Source organism: Halyomorpha halys, unplaced genomic scaffold (assembly GCF_000696795.3).
Source record: "Halyomorpha halys isolate HHAL.00 unplaced genomic scaffold, Hhal_1.1 Scaffold170.1, whole genome shotgun sequence".
Taxonomy (NCBI): Eukaryota; Metazoa; Arthropoda; class Insecta; order Hemiptera; family Pentatomidae; genus Halyomorpha; species Halyomorpha halys.
This window is the reverse complement of record NW_027107231.1, coordinates 1,381,759-1,398,025: the sequence shown is the minus strand read 5'-3', so window position 1 is coordinate 1,398,025 and position 16,267 is coordinate 1,381,759. Positions and strand designations below refer to the sequence as shown.

Here is a 16,267-nt window from a genome sequence, read left to right as displayed (position 1 = left end):
ACAGAAAACGTTTGATCGTTAATAAATCTGCCATGCTACAGAGTTTTGTTTTTTAATTAACGTTCTTACCTATCACATTAAAGCAATAAAATATTGTAATTCGATTATCCGGGGTTTTCTATTATCCGTGAACACCCATGCCCATCATTACCCCGGTTAACAGGGGTTCTACTGTATTATGCTACTTAACCAAGATTATTGGATGCCAGGCCAACGATTTGCTGCACAGGTGATGCAGAAGTTAAGACATGAGGAGAAAGATAGGTGAACCAGGAGATTGCCTAAAACAATGAGGCGGCACTCAGCCACTCGCCTCCATGATGTAATGCCTAACAGCGGTCCCGTGGAGGGTGAGAAACAGGTGTAGGGCGGTGGTTTTAGTGTGTAAAAATCCCACACACGGATAGGTACGGGCCTATCTGTGTCTTTTGAAGATTTCCACCGATCCTCGTAAAAAAAAAACACATAAATGAGATTAGGAACAGACCAATAACTGTAAAATTGAAATATTTTAATATTCAAAGCAAAATAATTTATGAATCAATTATGTAAGAACCAGCTGGAAAACTCATGAGGCCTTAATAGGGAAGAAACCAAGAAAACTTTTCTGGGAGGGTGGTGTCCAGGAGGTATTCAACATAATAGGGAATTAATTGGAACATAAGAAAAGAGCTGGTTGAGGATTCAGACAAACAGTTCAAACCCAACAGATAACACTTTCATTGTTGTACTGCAGTAGAAGAAAAGGTTACATTAATAATGAGATCTATTATCAATTATAAAATAATAGTTAACTTTTATTAGAAGTACATTTTATGAGTTTAAATAGATAGCACTTTCATTGTTGTACTGCAGTAGAAGAAAAAGCTATGTTGATAATGAGATCAATTATAAAATAATAGTTAACTTTTATTAGAAGTAAATTTTATGAGTTAAAAGAAGTTAATTAAACACCTATATTTAAAAGTTAAGAATTTAATTACACCCTCATTTTCCAATACCGGTTGAAGATATCACAACTAGATGATTGAATAAATTTTTTAAGAAACAAACAACTAAGGAGTTCGACCAGTATACCAATATTTGCTAACCTGGTCAATAACACCGGACTGGATGAGATCCCAACTCCTTGGTGGCTCAAGCGGTGGTGGTGTAATACACGATCTAGGAGAGTCAGGTATCTCATCACCAATATTACCTTGGCCAGGCACACCCTAAAAGAAGCAGAAAAATAAACAATAAATTAGTGATCTCATGACAGGCCATTGATTACACCTTGATTCTTGTTACTTTTTTTAATTCATTAAATATATACATTTCAAATACAGTCAAATTTCCATAAATTTGAAATCTCTGCATACTGATATTTTTTAAAGAACCTTAAATTTGCATCAGAAAAATTATCTCTATATTGAATAAAATTTCTACATAACTAACAAAACATTACAAGTAAAAAAATATATATAACCTAATTGCTTTAGGTGGAGTGGCCTGGTGCACACCAGGGCCCTGTTTCATAATAAAGTACAAACTAATAATATTAGTTTTGTATATTTATCTTAATTCAATTACAGACTTTTTGTTTTTTTTTTCGGCCAAGACTCCCATTGGAATCTGTGGGTGGCTCAACACAGACTTCTACAATAATAACTTGTACTTTAGTATTTTTTAATTCTTGTAATATCCTTAATAGTCATCCCTATAATGAAAAAAATAAGTATTATTGTTATTACCACACTAGTTTCTACACTTGTACTATGAACTAATACTATTAGCTTTCATTATGAAACAGGGACCAGGTGAACTTCTTGCTCCTTGCCCTTACTACTCTCACTACAAATTAATGTTTAATAATATACAGGGTGCCCTTCTAAGATAGGCCCGGCTGAATTTATCTTGATCGGATAACCTTATATATTTGTGTTCAAATATACAAATGTATTTGATGTTTTTCAACCTATTTTAAGATTCTGACCTGTTTATAAAAAAAAATAATACACATAATAATAAACATGTCACAGACCTAGTACAACTTGAAAATTTCAAATGGGAAGCTATGCCTTCCAATTCATCATTTTAATGTACTTTTTAAACTGGAATCAATGGTGGAACTAGATTTTAAATCAGCCAATAAATTACAAAGTTAAAGAAACATAATAATTTTGTTTTGGTATCTGCATATTCTTTTCAATTTTGTATTTGTGTTCGTTATCTTATTAGCAAAATTCATAAGAAAAAGTTTGTTTTAAAGATGTAGTGAAGGATTAGAAATAAATCTCTGGACTTTATTTATGTACAATTGTTTTAATAAAAGTCGTGCTACTGCTCGCCGTGCAGTAGTGTTGAACTCCCGGAAATTTCCTAATCGTCCCCAAGTGAACCATAAAACCTTTATGCGTGTTACTCACAACAATATGAGGAGATTCAGATACGGTGCAGGTGCAAAAAGAAACCGGCAGTGCAATTTCGAGCAGGAACTGCATATTTTACTGTTTATAATTTTAAACCCTATCGCTCTCATCTTGTTCAGGGGCTTCGGGGTTCAGATTATGTGAGACTAATGTACATATGTCGATTGCGGGAGTTAAGGAAAACATTCTCCCATATATCTTATGGACTGACGAATCAAAGGTTCACCACAAACGGTTTATTTATTTAACGTGGCCACAGGAAATCACAGAATATATTCTCTTGTCACCACCAGGTGATTCACAGTATCTATGTTTGGTGTGACCTTCGTGGAAATAAATTAATTGATCCTTATTTTTACCAAAATAATTTAATGGAGCTCAGTTTCTAAATTTCTTGAGGGATGAATTACCTACTTTCCTAGAAAATGTTCCTCTAGCGCATCAATGAAGAATGATACTGCAGCTTGATGGATGTCCTGCTCACTAATCTCTGCAGCTGAGAAATTACTTAAATCATCACTACTGGGATACGAGGATAGGACCTCCATGACCCATCTGTTGGCCTCCTCGATCACCTAATCTAACTCCATAAGAATTTTTCATATTATATTTTAGAGGGGATATTTGAAAAACAAGGTTTATGCCAATCATAACCCTGCAAGGTCAGTTAAAGATCTGCAGCAAAGAGTGAAAGATGCTTGTCGATTGGTCTCTCCTCAGTCCTTCGCACTGAGTAGCTAGGAAGAGTCAATCTTTGTATCTTCAAAAGTAGGCAGTTTGAACATGATATGTGGGTTCAGCAACCACTGGATATAGTACGTGTCAATTCTTCAATCAAATTAGCATGCAAAATGTATTTTTTTTTTTTTTAAACTTTGTAATTTATTGACTGATTTAGAATCTAGGTGCAACATCAATTTGTTTAAGAAATCCATAAATGCATAGTCTCCCATTTGAAATTTTAAACTTGTACTGGGTGTGAGACACCCCGTATATTTTTGTTTCAATAACAAATCAGAATCTTAAACTAGGCTGAAAAACATCGAATGCATATTTTTAATTTTTTTTATGTTATCCGATCAAGAGAAATTCAGCCAGGCCATCTACAGAGGACACCCTGCTTTAAGCTTAAGAATGAAAAAGTGACACCATAACATAACCTTTATTACAAAACTTTTGATCACAGTTTTCTTCTGTTCCTGTGATCTAAAACCCTAAAAAAAGCCTATGGTACGTCTTTGACCCTAAAAAAAAAACTGTAAATTAATTTTTATGAAAGATGAAACATTACAATCATTCTAAATATCCATTTTAATATCGTTCACGTTCAACTTCAATATACAGAGGTTCAAATGTACATTATTTTTATCAACAGATAATCGGACATATATAAACTTCACTTTAAAAAAAATCACTGGAATTCATTTAACACTGTAAATAAAACATTAAGTTTTTAAACTTACTTCAAATGTTTCTGAAGGATCAGATGACTGGACACTAAGTTTATCAGAATGATCTAAGATAACTTCGATTTTCTTTTGAATTTTCAAAAGTTCAGCAAGGTCATGGTGATTGCCAAACTGTGCATAATCCTCTGCTGTCCAACCTTCAGTAACAAATGATAACAGTAATATTAAAATATAAAAATAACTCAAATGTGGTTTTATTATTAAATGAAAATTCTATGTTCCTTTATACCATGAATTATTCCTGGAACCTAAGAAAAAACATAGTAAAATAATAACTAATACATTCTTATTTGACATTAATTTGATTCTTAGTGTGATCTTAAAAGTTTAGCATAATCAATTCATATATCATGTTATTTTTTAACAATAAAAACTAGTCAGATGTACATACCAAAAAAACTACTCCAGTTAAAAATGTCTCCAACAAAAGCAAAAAAAGAGCAGTCTAAAGTTGTCGGTGTAAGACGATGTGATATTAAAAGGTTGCCTCACCAGTAAAGGGGTCTCAGGCTTTGCACCACAGTTTAGCACACAACACTTTCAGTTGAAAATGGAAGCTAAAATTGGACGCAGTGTCTGTTGGTATTTTTGTAAATATTTATTGTTTTATTTTGAAATTACTACAGTTGAAAGGCTAAAATGGCTACAGATAGATATCTCACCCAATTTTAGCTTCCGTTTTCCATTTTGGATTCTATTCTCAGCTACTAAAACCATGATGTGCTCAACTGTAGTGCAAAGCCTGAGGCTCCTTTGCTAGTGAGATATTTTTTTTTATGTCATTTCTTTTTGCAGCAGACAACTCGGCTGCTCTTTTTTTCTCATTTGGCAGGGACATTTTTACAACAGAGTTGGGTTTGGTATTAAACTTATTTTTGTAGTTTATTGTTTTTTTAAATTTACATATAGTATGTATGTAAATTTTCAAATTAATTGGTGTAGCCAATTACACAGTAGGCCCAGAAAATCATGACAATAACGAAGATCTGATCAGGAAAAATAGCATTTTCAAAGTGTTTTAACTCGGTTCAATACAGTCCGATTATGATGATTCCTTTATCAAATTGCATAAGGGCGAGTCAGTGTAAAATTTCATGTTTATAAACCTTATATTTCAAGAGATACAGATAGCCGATAATCCATATTTGTTATGTTGGGTAAATATAGTCGTGGTGTTTGATCATTATTCATGAGGATTTTTTTTTGCTTTTTTGGGGGAACAGAACGCTGCCAACGTTCCTTGATTTTTTTTAGTTAAAATTTCATTAGGAATAACTGTGGCTTAATTGAAAATTGTTCATATAATTGATTCATTTTGATTTATTTACATAGATTCCTTTTTTTTTTTTCAATTTAATCAATATTGGTTCTATACCAGGAAATTTGTATAAAACATAACCACAAATTTGATATATTACATAAAAAGAACTTAATATGAATGGTGACCCTTTTCTAGAATAAATAAAATATACACACAAAAATACAACAATATAAATAAAATAACATGATAATACATTCATTTTAATTTAAGTTCATGAATATACTTCATATACTTTTATCAGTAAATGTCAGTTATTTTTTATTTCTATTTATCTGTCTAAACTGCATTAGTCAAGAAAATCCCTAAAAAAGAAAGGAAGGGAAAAAAATAAAGTCTTAGGGCAGTTTGGCCTTAATCAGAATATAGCATTGTCAGGATGAATAGGATCTATAAGTCTTACTTTAAGTAAAAATGCAGGGTAAAAAAAAAATCAAATATTTTTAATGCTAACCGTTGGAGTCGACAATTTCCAAAGAAGCTTCAGCATCCAATAGCACCTTAATTATTGTACTTAAGCCAGACCTAGCTGCCAACATAAGAGAGGTACGTCCCTCCCTGTCAACAACATCAACATTAGCTCCATTCCTGATCAATAGTTCTACCATTTCCCTGTGATCAAAACTAGTGCACAGATGTAATGGATAATCTCCAGCCTATAAGAAAATTTAAAATGAATATAGTTATTTAAAAAGTAAAATGAAACCTCAGTTTATCAGAGCTATAAAAATAATTATTTTAATAATAAAAAATAAATATACAATGGAGGACTGAATTAATATTGTTATGTTAATGTAGCTTAGTTTGGGCATATATCATGTTCAGTTCTCATGATATGCGGGGCAGTTTGTCAAAAAATGGAAACAATCTTTCTTTGCCATTCCATCATGAGCTGGACATAGCTTCGGTAGGTCCAAAATATATTTTTGCGGACTGACATTAAGAGTAATTGCATATTTACCGGATAGCCATCGTTGGGCAATTATTCTCAAGTAGGCTATGGGATGGCTTCTGCCTGGCATTCTATGAGGTTATTTTTGCCTTTGGGCAGGTACTTGGTACCGGTTAAAGAGTCCTGATGAACTAAATCCTATACTAAGTTATTTATATTCAGGTATTTCTTCAACAATATTATCCTTGAAATATACCCTTTTCCCTGTTTTAGGCCTCCCCTTATAAGTTTTTAACAATTTTGTTTTCTCTATGTTAACAGTTAAGGAATTTGCAGTATTTATTTAGAATATTTAGTTTTGCCTGGACATCAGTCACAGAACCCCTAATCAAGACGAAATCACTCGCACAGATAAGGGTTATAATTTCTTCGTACAGTGATATTCTCATTCCATGCTTCTCATTTCTTTGAAAAAACATGTGTGTACAGTGATAAATAAAGAGAATACTTAGGTACTTAGGTTACTGCATGGCAACGTACATTTCCAACAGAACTCAAGGAGGATTTAAATATCTCTAGAAGGTTAGTACCATATTTCTAGAATGGGAACTGAAAAATCTAAACCTTAATCTGATCTAGCAGTTTGGGTTCTGTTCAAATACAAAATGGGGTACAAGAATTCCATTCCTACTAGATCATCTAAAAAGCAGCTAACAGCTCATTGTGAAGAGTTTGGCAATATACAGCAATAAGTTTCTTCATAACCTTTTTGATGATTAGGGAATGATAATTTATTTTAGTAATACACTTCATAGAAGTGTATGTTTGTGAGAAAAATTATTTTAAAAACATGAACCTGACCAAAATCTACTAATCCACTAATGAGTATATATACTGTTTTTGCTCGACTAAACTCATACAGTAACTTATCAATTTTTAAGACTACCTGTTAAAAAAAATTGTCAATATTTCTGAATTCTGCTTACTATTTTTTCATTTATTGGCAACTTGTTTTTCTTATTTTAAATTGAGAAATGATTGTCCAGATGTTTTCCTAATCATTCTTAATAACTTATAAAGTAAACTTTTTCTTTTGAAGTTAAATTTTTTTTTAGTTTCAATTTAATAGATTGTTTCCTTTTTAACACAAGTTACAGAGAACTTTGCTAATATATAAAACATCTATTTATAAGGTCAGATAAAAATGAACTTAAAGAGTTCAAATAAAAACATGGACAAAACTTAATGAACACAGAAAAAGCTTCTTTGAAAAAGTAATACGATTAATTTAAGTACAGCCAGCGGTTCAGTGATAAAACTTTTAAATTACTTCAACAGGAGCCATTAACTATAATCATTAAGTATCTCAGTTAAATGTAGACGCTGGTAGTAATACAGTTTATTTTTTCTATCCAGTTGAAATGAAAAATAGTTAAGTATTCTGAGACTAGGTCCCTTTAGAACAATTATAAGGTAATATTAATTTTACAACATAAATTTGCAACATAAAACATAAAGCAGTGGGGCCACACTTAGTTATAACTTATATTAAATAACTGACTAAATACATAAGAAACAAAACAAAAAAGGTAGTTGCTACTAGTAATATTATAATATTGGATTAGATTGGTGAAGTAAAAGGTAATTTAATATAAAGGTACTAAACGAGGGAAAGGTTGGAAAACTATTATGTTAGAGGGAATGGAGTTCCAGTGATATGCAGCTCGGGTAAAAAATGATTTATCAAACGCAACAGTTCAGTGAGGTGGAGGGTAGATGTCAGATAAACGGGACCTGGTTGTATGGGATTGGATTGAGAATTTGAATTGCAGGGTTTCTAGAATATAGGGACTGAGTACTAATTACTTGAAATAGAAAGGAAGATAGAAAATACGGGCATCGGAAGGATGGATAGAGCCACTTCAGCTCGGCGTAATACTGGGTTGTGAAGGTATCTCTGGTTATCCCAAAAATAAATCTTGTTGTCAGTTTTTTTAGTACTGCAATGAGACCACTAGTTAACTATGAAAATTGAAGTTGTATATAATGCCTTATAAGTTTCATATTTATACCTCAAACATAGAGATGTTAATAGTTGGCCTCAATTAAAGCTATTAACCTGATAGCCAGAAATGATGACCAAAAGTTAATCTCTATTATTCTTGCTATTCATAATTTAAAGTGATTTCTCATATCCTCAAAAAGAGGGTAAAGAAGAGTGAATAATTTAGAAATTCTAAATCTGATTAACATATTGACTAAATGATTACACAATATATTAAGTGATCTGGAGCTGATGACTTTGTTATAAGTTATTAAAAAAACAAATAACAAACAAAAAGTTAGTACGATTTCTAAAAATTATATAGATTGGAGGAAGATAGTCCAGATAGTCAATAAAGGTATCAAAATAGTAAAATAAAACTATTGTTAACCAACGTTTCAGGGTTTTGTTAGGGCTAAATGAAAGAACAAGATACAAACAATTGGTGGCCCCGTATTTTTTTATTCATATTGGAAGAAGATAGTTGACCATATGAAGTAGCAATCTACTTCATATGGTCAACTATCTTCTGAAGGAACTGTCTTCAGGAGGAAGATAGTCCGGGTAGCGGTCAATAAAGGTATCAAAATAGTTATCTTTGACTATTTTGATACCTTTATTGACCGCTACCCGGATTATCTTCCTCCAATCTACTTCATACGGTCAACTATCTTCCTCCAATATAAATAAAAATGATATAGGTTAATAATCATCTAAATGTATGTTATGAGAAGAGCACTACACTCATTCTCTTAAGCTCACATTTAGATTACAGTGAATAAACTAATGCAATGCTACAAACCAGAAATTGCAGCCTCATTTGGTTATTTCAGTGTTGGTTGTGTAAAAGTAGTTAGTCTACAAATATTTGACAGTCTTGACATAAACAGGATTAAAAATTTTGGATTTAGGTATTGTTAGTGCCTTATGATAGTACAGATTGTCCTATACCGTGGTAAAAAAACTAATTATTCCCTTATTTACCTAGTAAGTCTATTATAAACCAGCTTATTAACATTAATTTTACATACATTGTTGGGAGTATTAAAATTAGCTCCTTCCTTCAACAGCAAAGCAGCAATGTTGTAGAAACCTGCTTTTGCAGCAAAATGAAGGCCTGAGTTACCATGCTTATCTGACAACTTTACGTCAACACCACATTCAATAAGAAGATTAGTGCAATCCTTGTGTCCACATTCTATAGCCTTAACAGAAATAAAGTAACAACTGTAATAAAAAAAAAGGACAAGATTGATTAGAATTATTAGAAATTAATAATAAAAAAAAACCTTCAAAAATGGATTCAGACCATCATTGTCACAAATGGTCATGGATGCATTATTGTTTAACAAATACCAGGCAACTTCAGTATGACCTTGTGCAACAGCTAAATGCAGGCAGGTCCTATTATTCCAGTCAACAGAGTTAACATCAATTTTCTTTGAATACAACTTAACTTTCTCCAAATTACCAAACCAGGCTGCTTTATGAATTTTAGATAGAGTCTTATCTTTACCATTAACATCTATATTATAACCAGAAGCTTGCTGTAAACCAATTATATGCTCATCATCACTTGTAATTTTTTGCCCAGATGGATTTGTGATCTCAACAGAAATGGGCGGATTCACTTTGATTTCTTTTCTCTCCTCCTTCTTTCCTTTAACAAAACTTAAAACTTTCTTCATATTGTTTCAATTAAAAATAGCTAATTACACAATTCAATTAACTTTCAAGCAAATTCTATAGCAATTCAATGGGAACCTTATCAAAACAAGGCTGGACCAAAGTAAAATCAATATCCATTAACTATAAATGTAATTGACAATACTGTGTTGCCGTTTATAATTCCTTATCCTTTCTCGTTGAAAAGATATAAACCATGCCCCCACGTCAACAAGTGGTTAACAATAAAAAATTCAAATAATAAAACACTCATATTTGCTTCCCTAAACATCAATACAACAATGGCCCACCAACAGACTTAATCTCGCAGGACGCGGTGATAGCATGGCCAGTGCCACCTGATCTTTACATGAAAACTTTTAAGAAATGTAAAGTTGCTAATAATGAATGACAATCATATTAAATAATCAATGCACAATTTATAAATTGATATAAGTACAATGAAAGTTAAAATGAAACATGTTAATTTTATAATTTTGGTGTAATTTAATATTTCTACGTTCATGCGGGTCTGAGGTGCATATCCCTGGCCCGGCACTTTTCGAATTTTGAGTTGAAACTTATACACGAATTAGTACCTAATTAGTACTAATTCGTACTAAAATTTCAGAATAAGTACCCAAAAAGATCGCGAGTTATTACGTGTTCAATTCTGCCGGGCCAGGGACATGCCTACCGGCACTTTCGAATTATGAGTTGAAACTTATACACGAATTAGTACCTAATTAGTACTAATTCGTACTAAAATTTCAGAATTAGTACCCAAAAAGATCGCGAGTTAATACGACTTGTTCAATTCTGCCGGGTCGAGGTATGCCAGCCCGGGCCTTTTCGAATTTTGAGTTGAAACTTATTCACTAATTAGTACTAAAATTTCAGAATTAGTATCCAAAAAGATCGCGAGTTATTACGACTTGTTCAATTCTGCCGGGTCGAGGTATCCCAGCCCGGCCCTTTTCGAATTTTGAGTTGAGACTTATACACTAATTAGTACTATTTAGTACTCAAATTTCAGAATAAGTACCCAAAAGGATCGCGAGTTATTAAGTGGACCATCTTCCATTTATTATTTCTTTTTGTTTATTTCAAACTACTCTTTATATTTTTCCATTTTGTATTTAATGCATATAAGTATTTAAATATACCTGATTAGCATAGCAAAATATTGTAAATTGGTGAACACAAAACCTTTGGTAAATGTCGATGTTTAATAATATTCGACTGTATGTAGCGTACAAAAAAATGGTGTTCCGTGGTGTTTTTTTTTTTATTTATATAGTTATAGTTAGATAATAACTTTCTAAGAACAATAGGTCGGTTCCCATAAGGAGTATAAAACAACTTACAGTGAGAAATCCCTCTTAGCGGACAATCTCAACAATGTCAGAAAATCACAAATTTTATAATTTAGTTAACCTTTTCAGAAGCGGGTACAAATTTGTTTTGCAATATACCTAACATTTAACTCCTCTTGAACAAATAAAAGCCATTAAATATGGTTGTACATTATTACAAAATAACTTATTAAGAATTAAATTTGAGTTTAGTTTTTTTAATAGAAAATTAAACCATTGCTTCACCAAATATGTCAATTTATATCAAATAAAAATTATCGATTATTTATTTTATGGTTACATAATTGCAAATTAATTCTTACATCAAATCACATAGGTTATTTAGTTATTATACATATTTGTTATTAGGTAAAATAGGTGAAAATGAAGAAAAGACACACTATTTGTTTTTCTTCCTTTATATTAATAGGCAGGTAATTCGTTTTTCAAGGAATTCTCGGAACTGTCTCTTACAATAAGAGAATTGTCTTTTCAGTTGGGAAGACTTAATCCATTTGTAAATAATGTTATACCCAGAACATTTAGATCATAACAATAGCACCTTTATCGAAGTCAAGAATGTTGTTTACTTTTAAAAAAAAAAGTTTAAATGATAAACGCAAATAAAAATGATTTAGTTCATAAAATTTAGCACCTAAATATACGATCGTATAAGTGTTTGATATAATTAAAACAAAATGAAATTTTAAACTTATAAGATGAAGATTACTTAATAAATGGTTTTATATATATAAATAATTGACCGTATGCTACTAACTTATTCACTGCATTCAACGAAAACTTGATCAGTGCATGGACTAACTTATAATTTACGAAAATTCGGGATTTTCTTTCTGAAATCAGCTCTAATAATACTGAAGGTTCTACTTTACTTTTCCTACCAATTCTCTTCATTTTCACTACTACTTCACCTCCCTTGACACACAAAATGACATATATTTCATTTACCTCAAACATGAAGGGTACATTTCTCACCCTTTTTCATTACCACCCCACTCCTGTAGTATACGTTATATACCATATAGTTATACACATAAGTTTCAACTCAAAATTCGAAAAGTGCCGGGCCAGGGACATGCACCTGCGGGTCTGCATAATATCTTGTTTATGTTGTTTATGGAGTATTGAGAGATAAAAGGAAAATATATATTTATTCGATAACAGTAGGTTGATGTGATTACATTAATTGATGTGATAAAGATGTTTAAAAAAATCAAATGATTTAAATGTATTCATAAATATTTGCTTTCTTGAGGTAATCAAATATTTCCGGAATGTAAAGGCTACTATCGTTTAATAAAGTTTCCAAATGATGTGGTAATCCGGTTTCTACTAAATGCTTATAGTCTGTCAGTATGTGTTTAACAGTTAGTGGTACATCACATTGGCTACAAGTTGGTCTAGATATTCTCGACAGTAAGTATTCTCGGTTTAGTCGAATGAGTCCAATTCTTAGTCTGGTCAGAATTACTTTGTGTCATCTATCAGTTTAGGGGCTTAGAGGGAATGCAAGCAGTCAGATGCAGCTTTTGCCGCTTAGTCTGGTTTACAATTGCTTTACAATGAACAAAACTGTGCGGTTAGTCCAATTTAGATTGTAGATTATTTGAGTACTGCGACAGGATGTGTTGTATATACGTTTTTCAATAGTGGCAATGTGATCATAGAATCTGTGAAAAGATAGAGATTATTATTGCTTGTTCCATAATAGGTCTCCCGTAACCCCAGGTAAGTTGCTCTCAGTTCTGCGATAAGTAAATTCCTTTCGGAGGGAAGACTTTTTTACACTATGAAATTATCTATTATTGCTGCGGCTCCTACACCTCTATCACTTTTGGAAACATCGGTGTATAAGAGGGAATATCCTGTATATTTATCCGAAAATTCCTAATAATATTGTCTTGTAGTGCTATTCTGTTGTCGAGGTGGTTGAGTAAGATCTGACTCCAATGGATAATGCTATGTACGTATTTGACCAGAAGGCATGGACAACGCGTGTTCAATTTAGATCAGGCAGTTAGGTTTACGGAATGACAGCAGTAATTAATCGAAAGATGGTAACCTTGTCCTGCCGGATACTATTCCTGTAGGTACGAAGGGAGTGTGCAAGCCCGGAAGTTAGCTAGCTGCCGGGTAACGCAGGAAAGTAACTTCGTTCTACCGGATATAATTCCCATAGATACGAAGGAGGCAGGTCAGCCCGGAAGGTAGCTAGCCACCGGCTTCTACGATAGGATAGAAGGTGACCAGCAGGATAGAAGGAGGACAGAGGTGGCCAGTAGAGAACAATCGTAAAATAAGAACCTTCGTGTAAAAAAAAGAAAAGAAAGGTGGAAAGAATATACTAAAGATCTTACTAGCTGTCCCAAGAAGGTACTGGTTCAGTACCATCGTTGGGGTATTGATTTTACTTGCGATACAAAGGTCGGTGAGAGACACCGCCTGTTAGAACTTACTTATTTGCGATTAAGTATATTCTTTTTGGTAAACTTTATTTATTAAATCAACATATCCAAAAAAGACAAGTTGTGGTCTTGGGCAAATTTGTTTTTGGAATTTGTAGTGGATTTATTTTGTGGACCCAGGACGAATTCATTTTTGAGGCGCGGGGCAGATTATTTTTGGCACCAGATTTGATACATTTCTTGGGCAAACATGTAAGAACAATATTTACCCGCCTATCTTCATTACATTTGGTATGTTGCGACATTCATTGAGAAGGTTGTACATATGGCAGTTAAAGGTATCAGTTAACGCGACTGTTAGCCCACTAACATTACTTGTACTATCAAGTATCATGCTAGACGCAACATAACAGTACTATCGCGGCCGTAAATGCTGCCATGCTTGTAACTATCAAACCGTTACAGAATGATAGTGGATGTAACTGTTGCTGCAATAACTGAACTGTACGATAGTTCTCTGTCAAGACGCTGCTTCACTGATACTACTTGTACTGTCTACTATCACATCAGAGCTAGTGCGATAGTACAATCATGACTTTAACTAACATACAGGTGCAGTTAACGTCACTGATCCCCCAAAAGCGAGTGAAAGTGACATGTATTTTTCCTTTAAAACGGCTATTTTCAAGGCTCCGAGCAGGAAATTTTGATCGGGAGCGTCGGCAATATACAAGAGCCGGGAAGAAAAAAAAGGCAGTTATCTCACCCAATTTTTGATTACTTTAATGAAAACTAGGTATAATTACTAGTCAAAATTCATGAGTCTGCCAATTATAGGTAGGGGGAATAAAAAATAGCGGTTGTTTTAAAACCTTAAAAAAACACTAATTTTTCATTCGGAGCTTATATCTTAAAAACTACCAACAACACTAGAAAATCTGAGAGGACATTATTTAAGGAAGAGTAAATTTTCTGAAATATCAGCCCTAAAAAAGCTATTTACGTCCAATAGTTCTCGAGATATAGCTTTTTAAAAACCAAAATTTCTTAAAACTCTACTGAAAGATTAGTAGTTAGTTAATTTATTTTGAGAAATCTAAATCTCAGGAACTATGTCACGTACAGATGTCTATCAGCACTCAAATTAAAGCTAGTTTAATGGACTTTAAAGAAGTTTATAACCTTTACCTTCGTAGGAATAGTAGTTTTTATTATATGTTCTAAAATAAATTGATTTATTGTTTTTCGGACAATAAGTTTGATTAATGAAAAACTTCATTTCAGAAACCATTGGACTTTCAGATGTCTGCTAGCGCTCAAATTAAAGCTAGTTAAATTTACTACAAAATAGTTAAATATGTTTATCTTTGTAGGAGTAGTAGTTTTTATGATATTTGACAAAATTAACTCTCAAAATGTTAATTTCTAGTTCTTCGTATAAAATGTTGGATTTTTGAAAAAATATATCTCTAGATCCATAAGACGCACACATGTCTGCCAACACTCAAAATAACGGAAATTTAACTTGCTATAAAGTAGTTTATGACACTTCGTAGGGGTAGTAGTTTTTATGATATTCACATATGAATATGAATTTGGAAAATGAAAATTTGTCCGAACTACTATAAATCAATTTATTTTAGAAAATTTCATGTAAACTATTACTCCAACGAAGATAAACATCACAAACTACTTTAATTTGAGTGCAAATAGAATCAGTACGTCAAATGGTTTTTGAGATATAATTTTTTCAAAATAAATTCACTAACTACTGATCTTTCATTACGTTCCATACAACATTTTTATGAAATGTTGCTTTTTAAAAAGCTATACCTCGAAAACTATTTAACGTTAATAACTCTATTAGGGCTCATAATTTAGCAAATTTACTCTTCTTTAAATGACGTTCTCTTAGGTTTTCTTATGTTGTTCCTACTTTTTAAGATATAGAGCTCCGAATGAAAAATTAGTTTTTTTTATCGCTTTGAAACAGCCGGCATTTTTTATTCCCCCTATCTATACTTGGCAGACTCATCAATTTTGGCTAGTAATTATACATAGTTTTCATTAAAGTAATCGAAAATTGGGGTGATATAACTGCCTTTTTTCTCCTCTTGGGCTCTTGTACTATAATGACTGCTAGTGCATGAGTTCCCAAACTTTCGCACGATCCCTATCGATCTAAAAAAATATTTGAATATCGCCACAATCATTCTTAGAGTGATTGATTATGTAGAAAAATAAGGAACAGTGCAAAGAAATAGTTAGAATGCACTTTATATTTCCTAATTTAATTTGATTTTTTTTTGTTGTTTTGAGAAAGGTACATTTCCTTGTGGCACTCCTGATATATGCTTGAGGCAAACCAGAGTATGTTGTACCAGTGAATCGCATAATCAGTGGCTGAACAGGTGTCCCTCTTAGAGGTTGAAAACTAATTGTCTAAAAAACATTTTTGCAAAAGGTAATTTTATTATGTCCTTAGATAAAAAATAAATTATTTTCAAAAGTCAAGATTTTTAAACTATATTTAGTCTGATCCACATTTTCGATTTTGTATATGTAATGTTTCAGATAATTATTTATTATGTTACTGTGGTACCAATTATTTATTTCTTTACCATACTACACACGGTCAATACTGTGGTACCAATTATTTATTTCTGTACCATACTACACATGGTCCA

At 32.3% G+C, this 16,267-nt stretch overlaps 1 protein-coding gene across 1 annotated transcript in view; it reads right to left on the bottom strand.

The window, feature by feature from the left end:
* The window catches only part of LOC106678955 (ankyrin repeat domain-containing protein 26), a gene marked incomplete at its 3' end in the record, with an annotated part of 94,885 nt that extends 84,739 nt beyond the window's left edge, over window positions 1-10,146 (bottom strand). Inside the window, 5 exon segments of the mRNA XM_014417827.3 lie at window positions 1,092-1,214; window positions 3,875-4,017; window positions 5,653-5,854; window positions 9,166-9,339; window positions 9,424-10,146. Coding sequence (XP_014273313.1) covers window positions 1,092-1,214; window positions 3,875-4,017; window positions 5,653-5,854; window positions 9,166-9,339; window positions 9,424-9,822 — 1,041 coding nt within the window. The 5' untranslated portion in view covers window positions 9,823-10,146.
* Window positions 10,147-16,267: the final 6,121 nt, after the last annotated feature.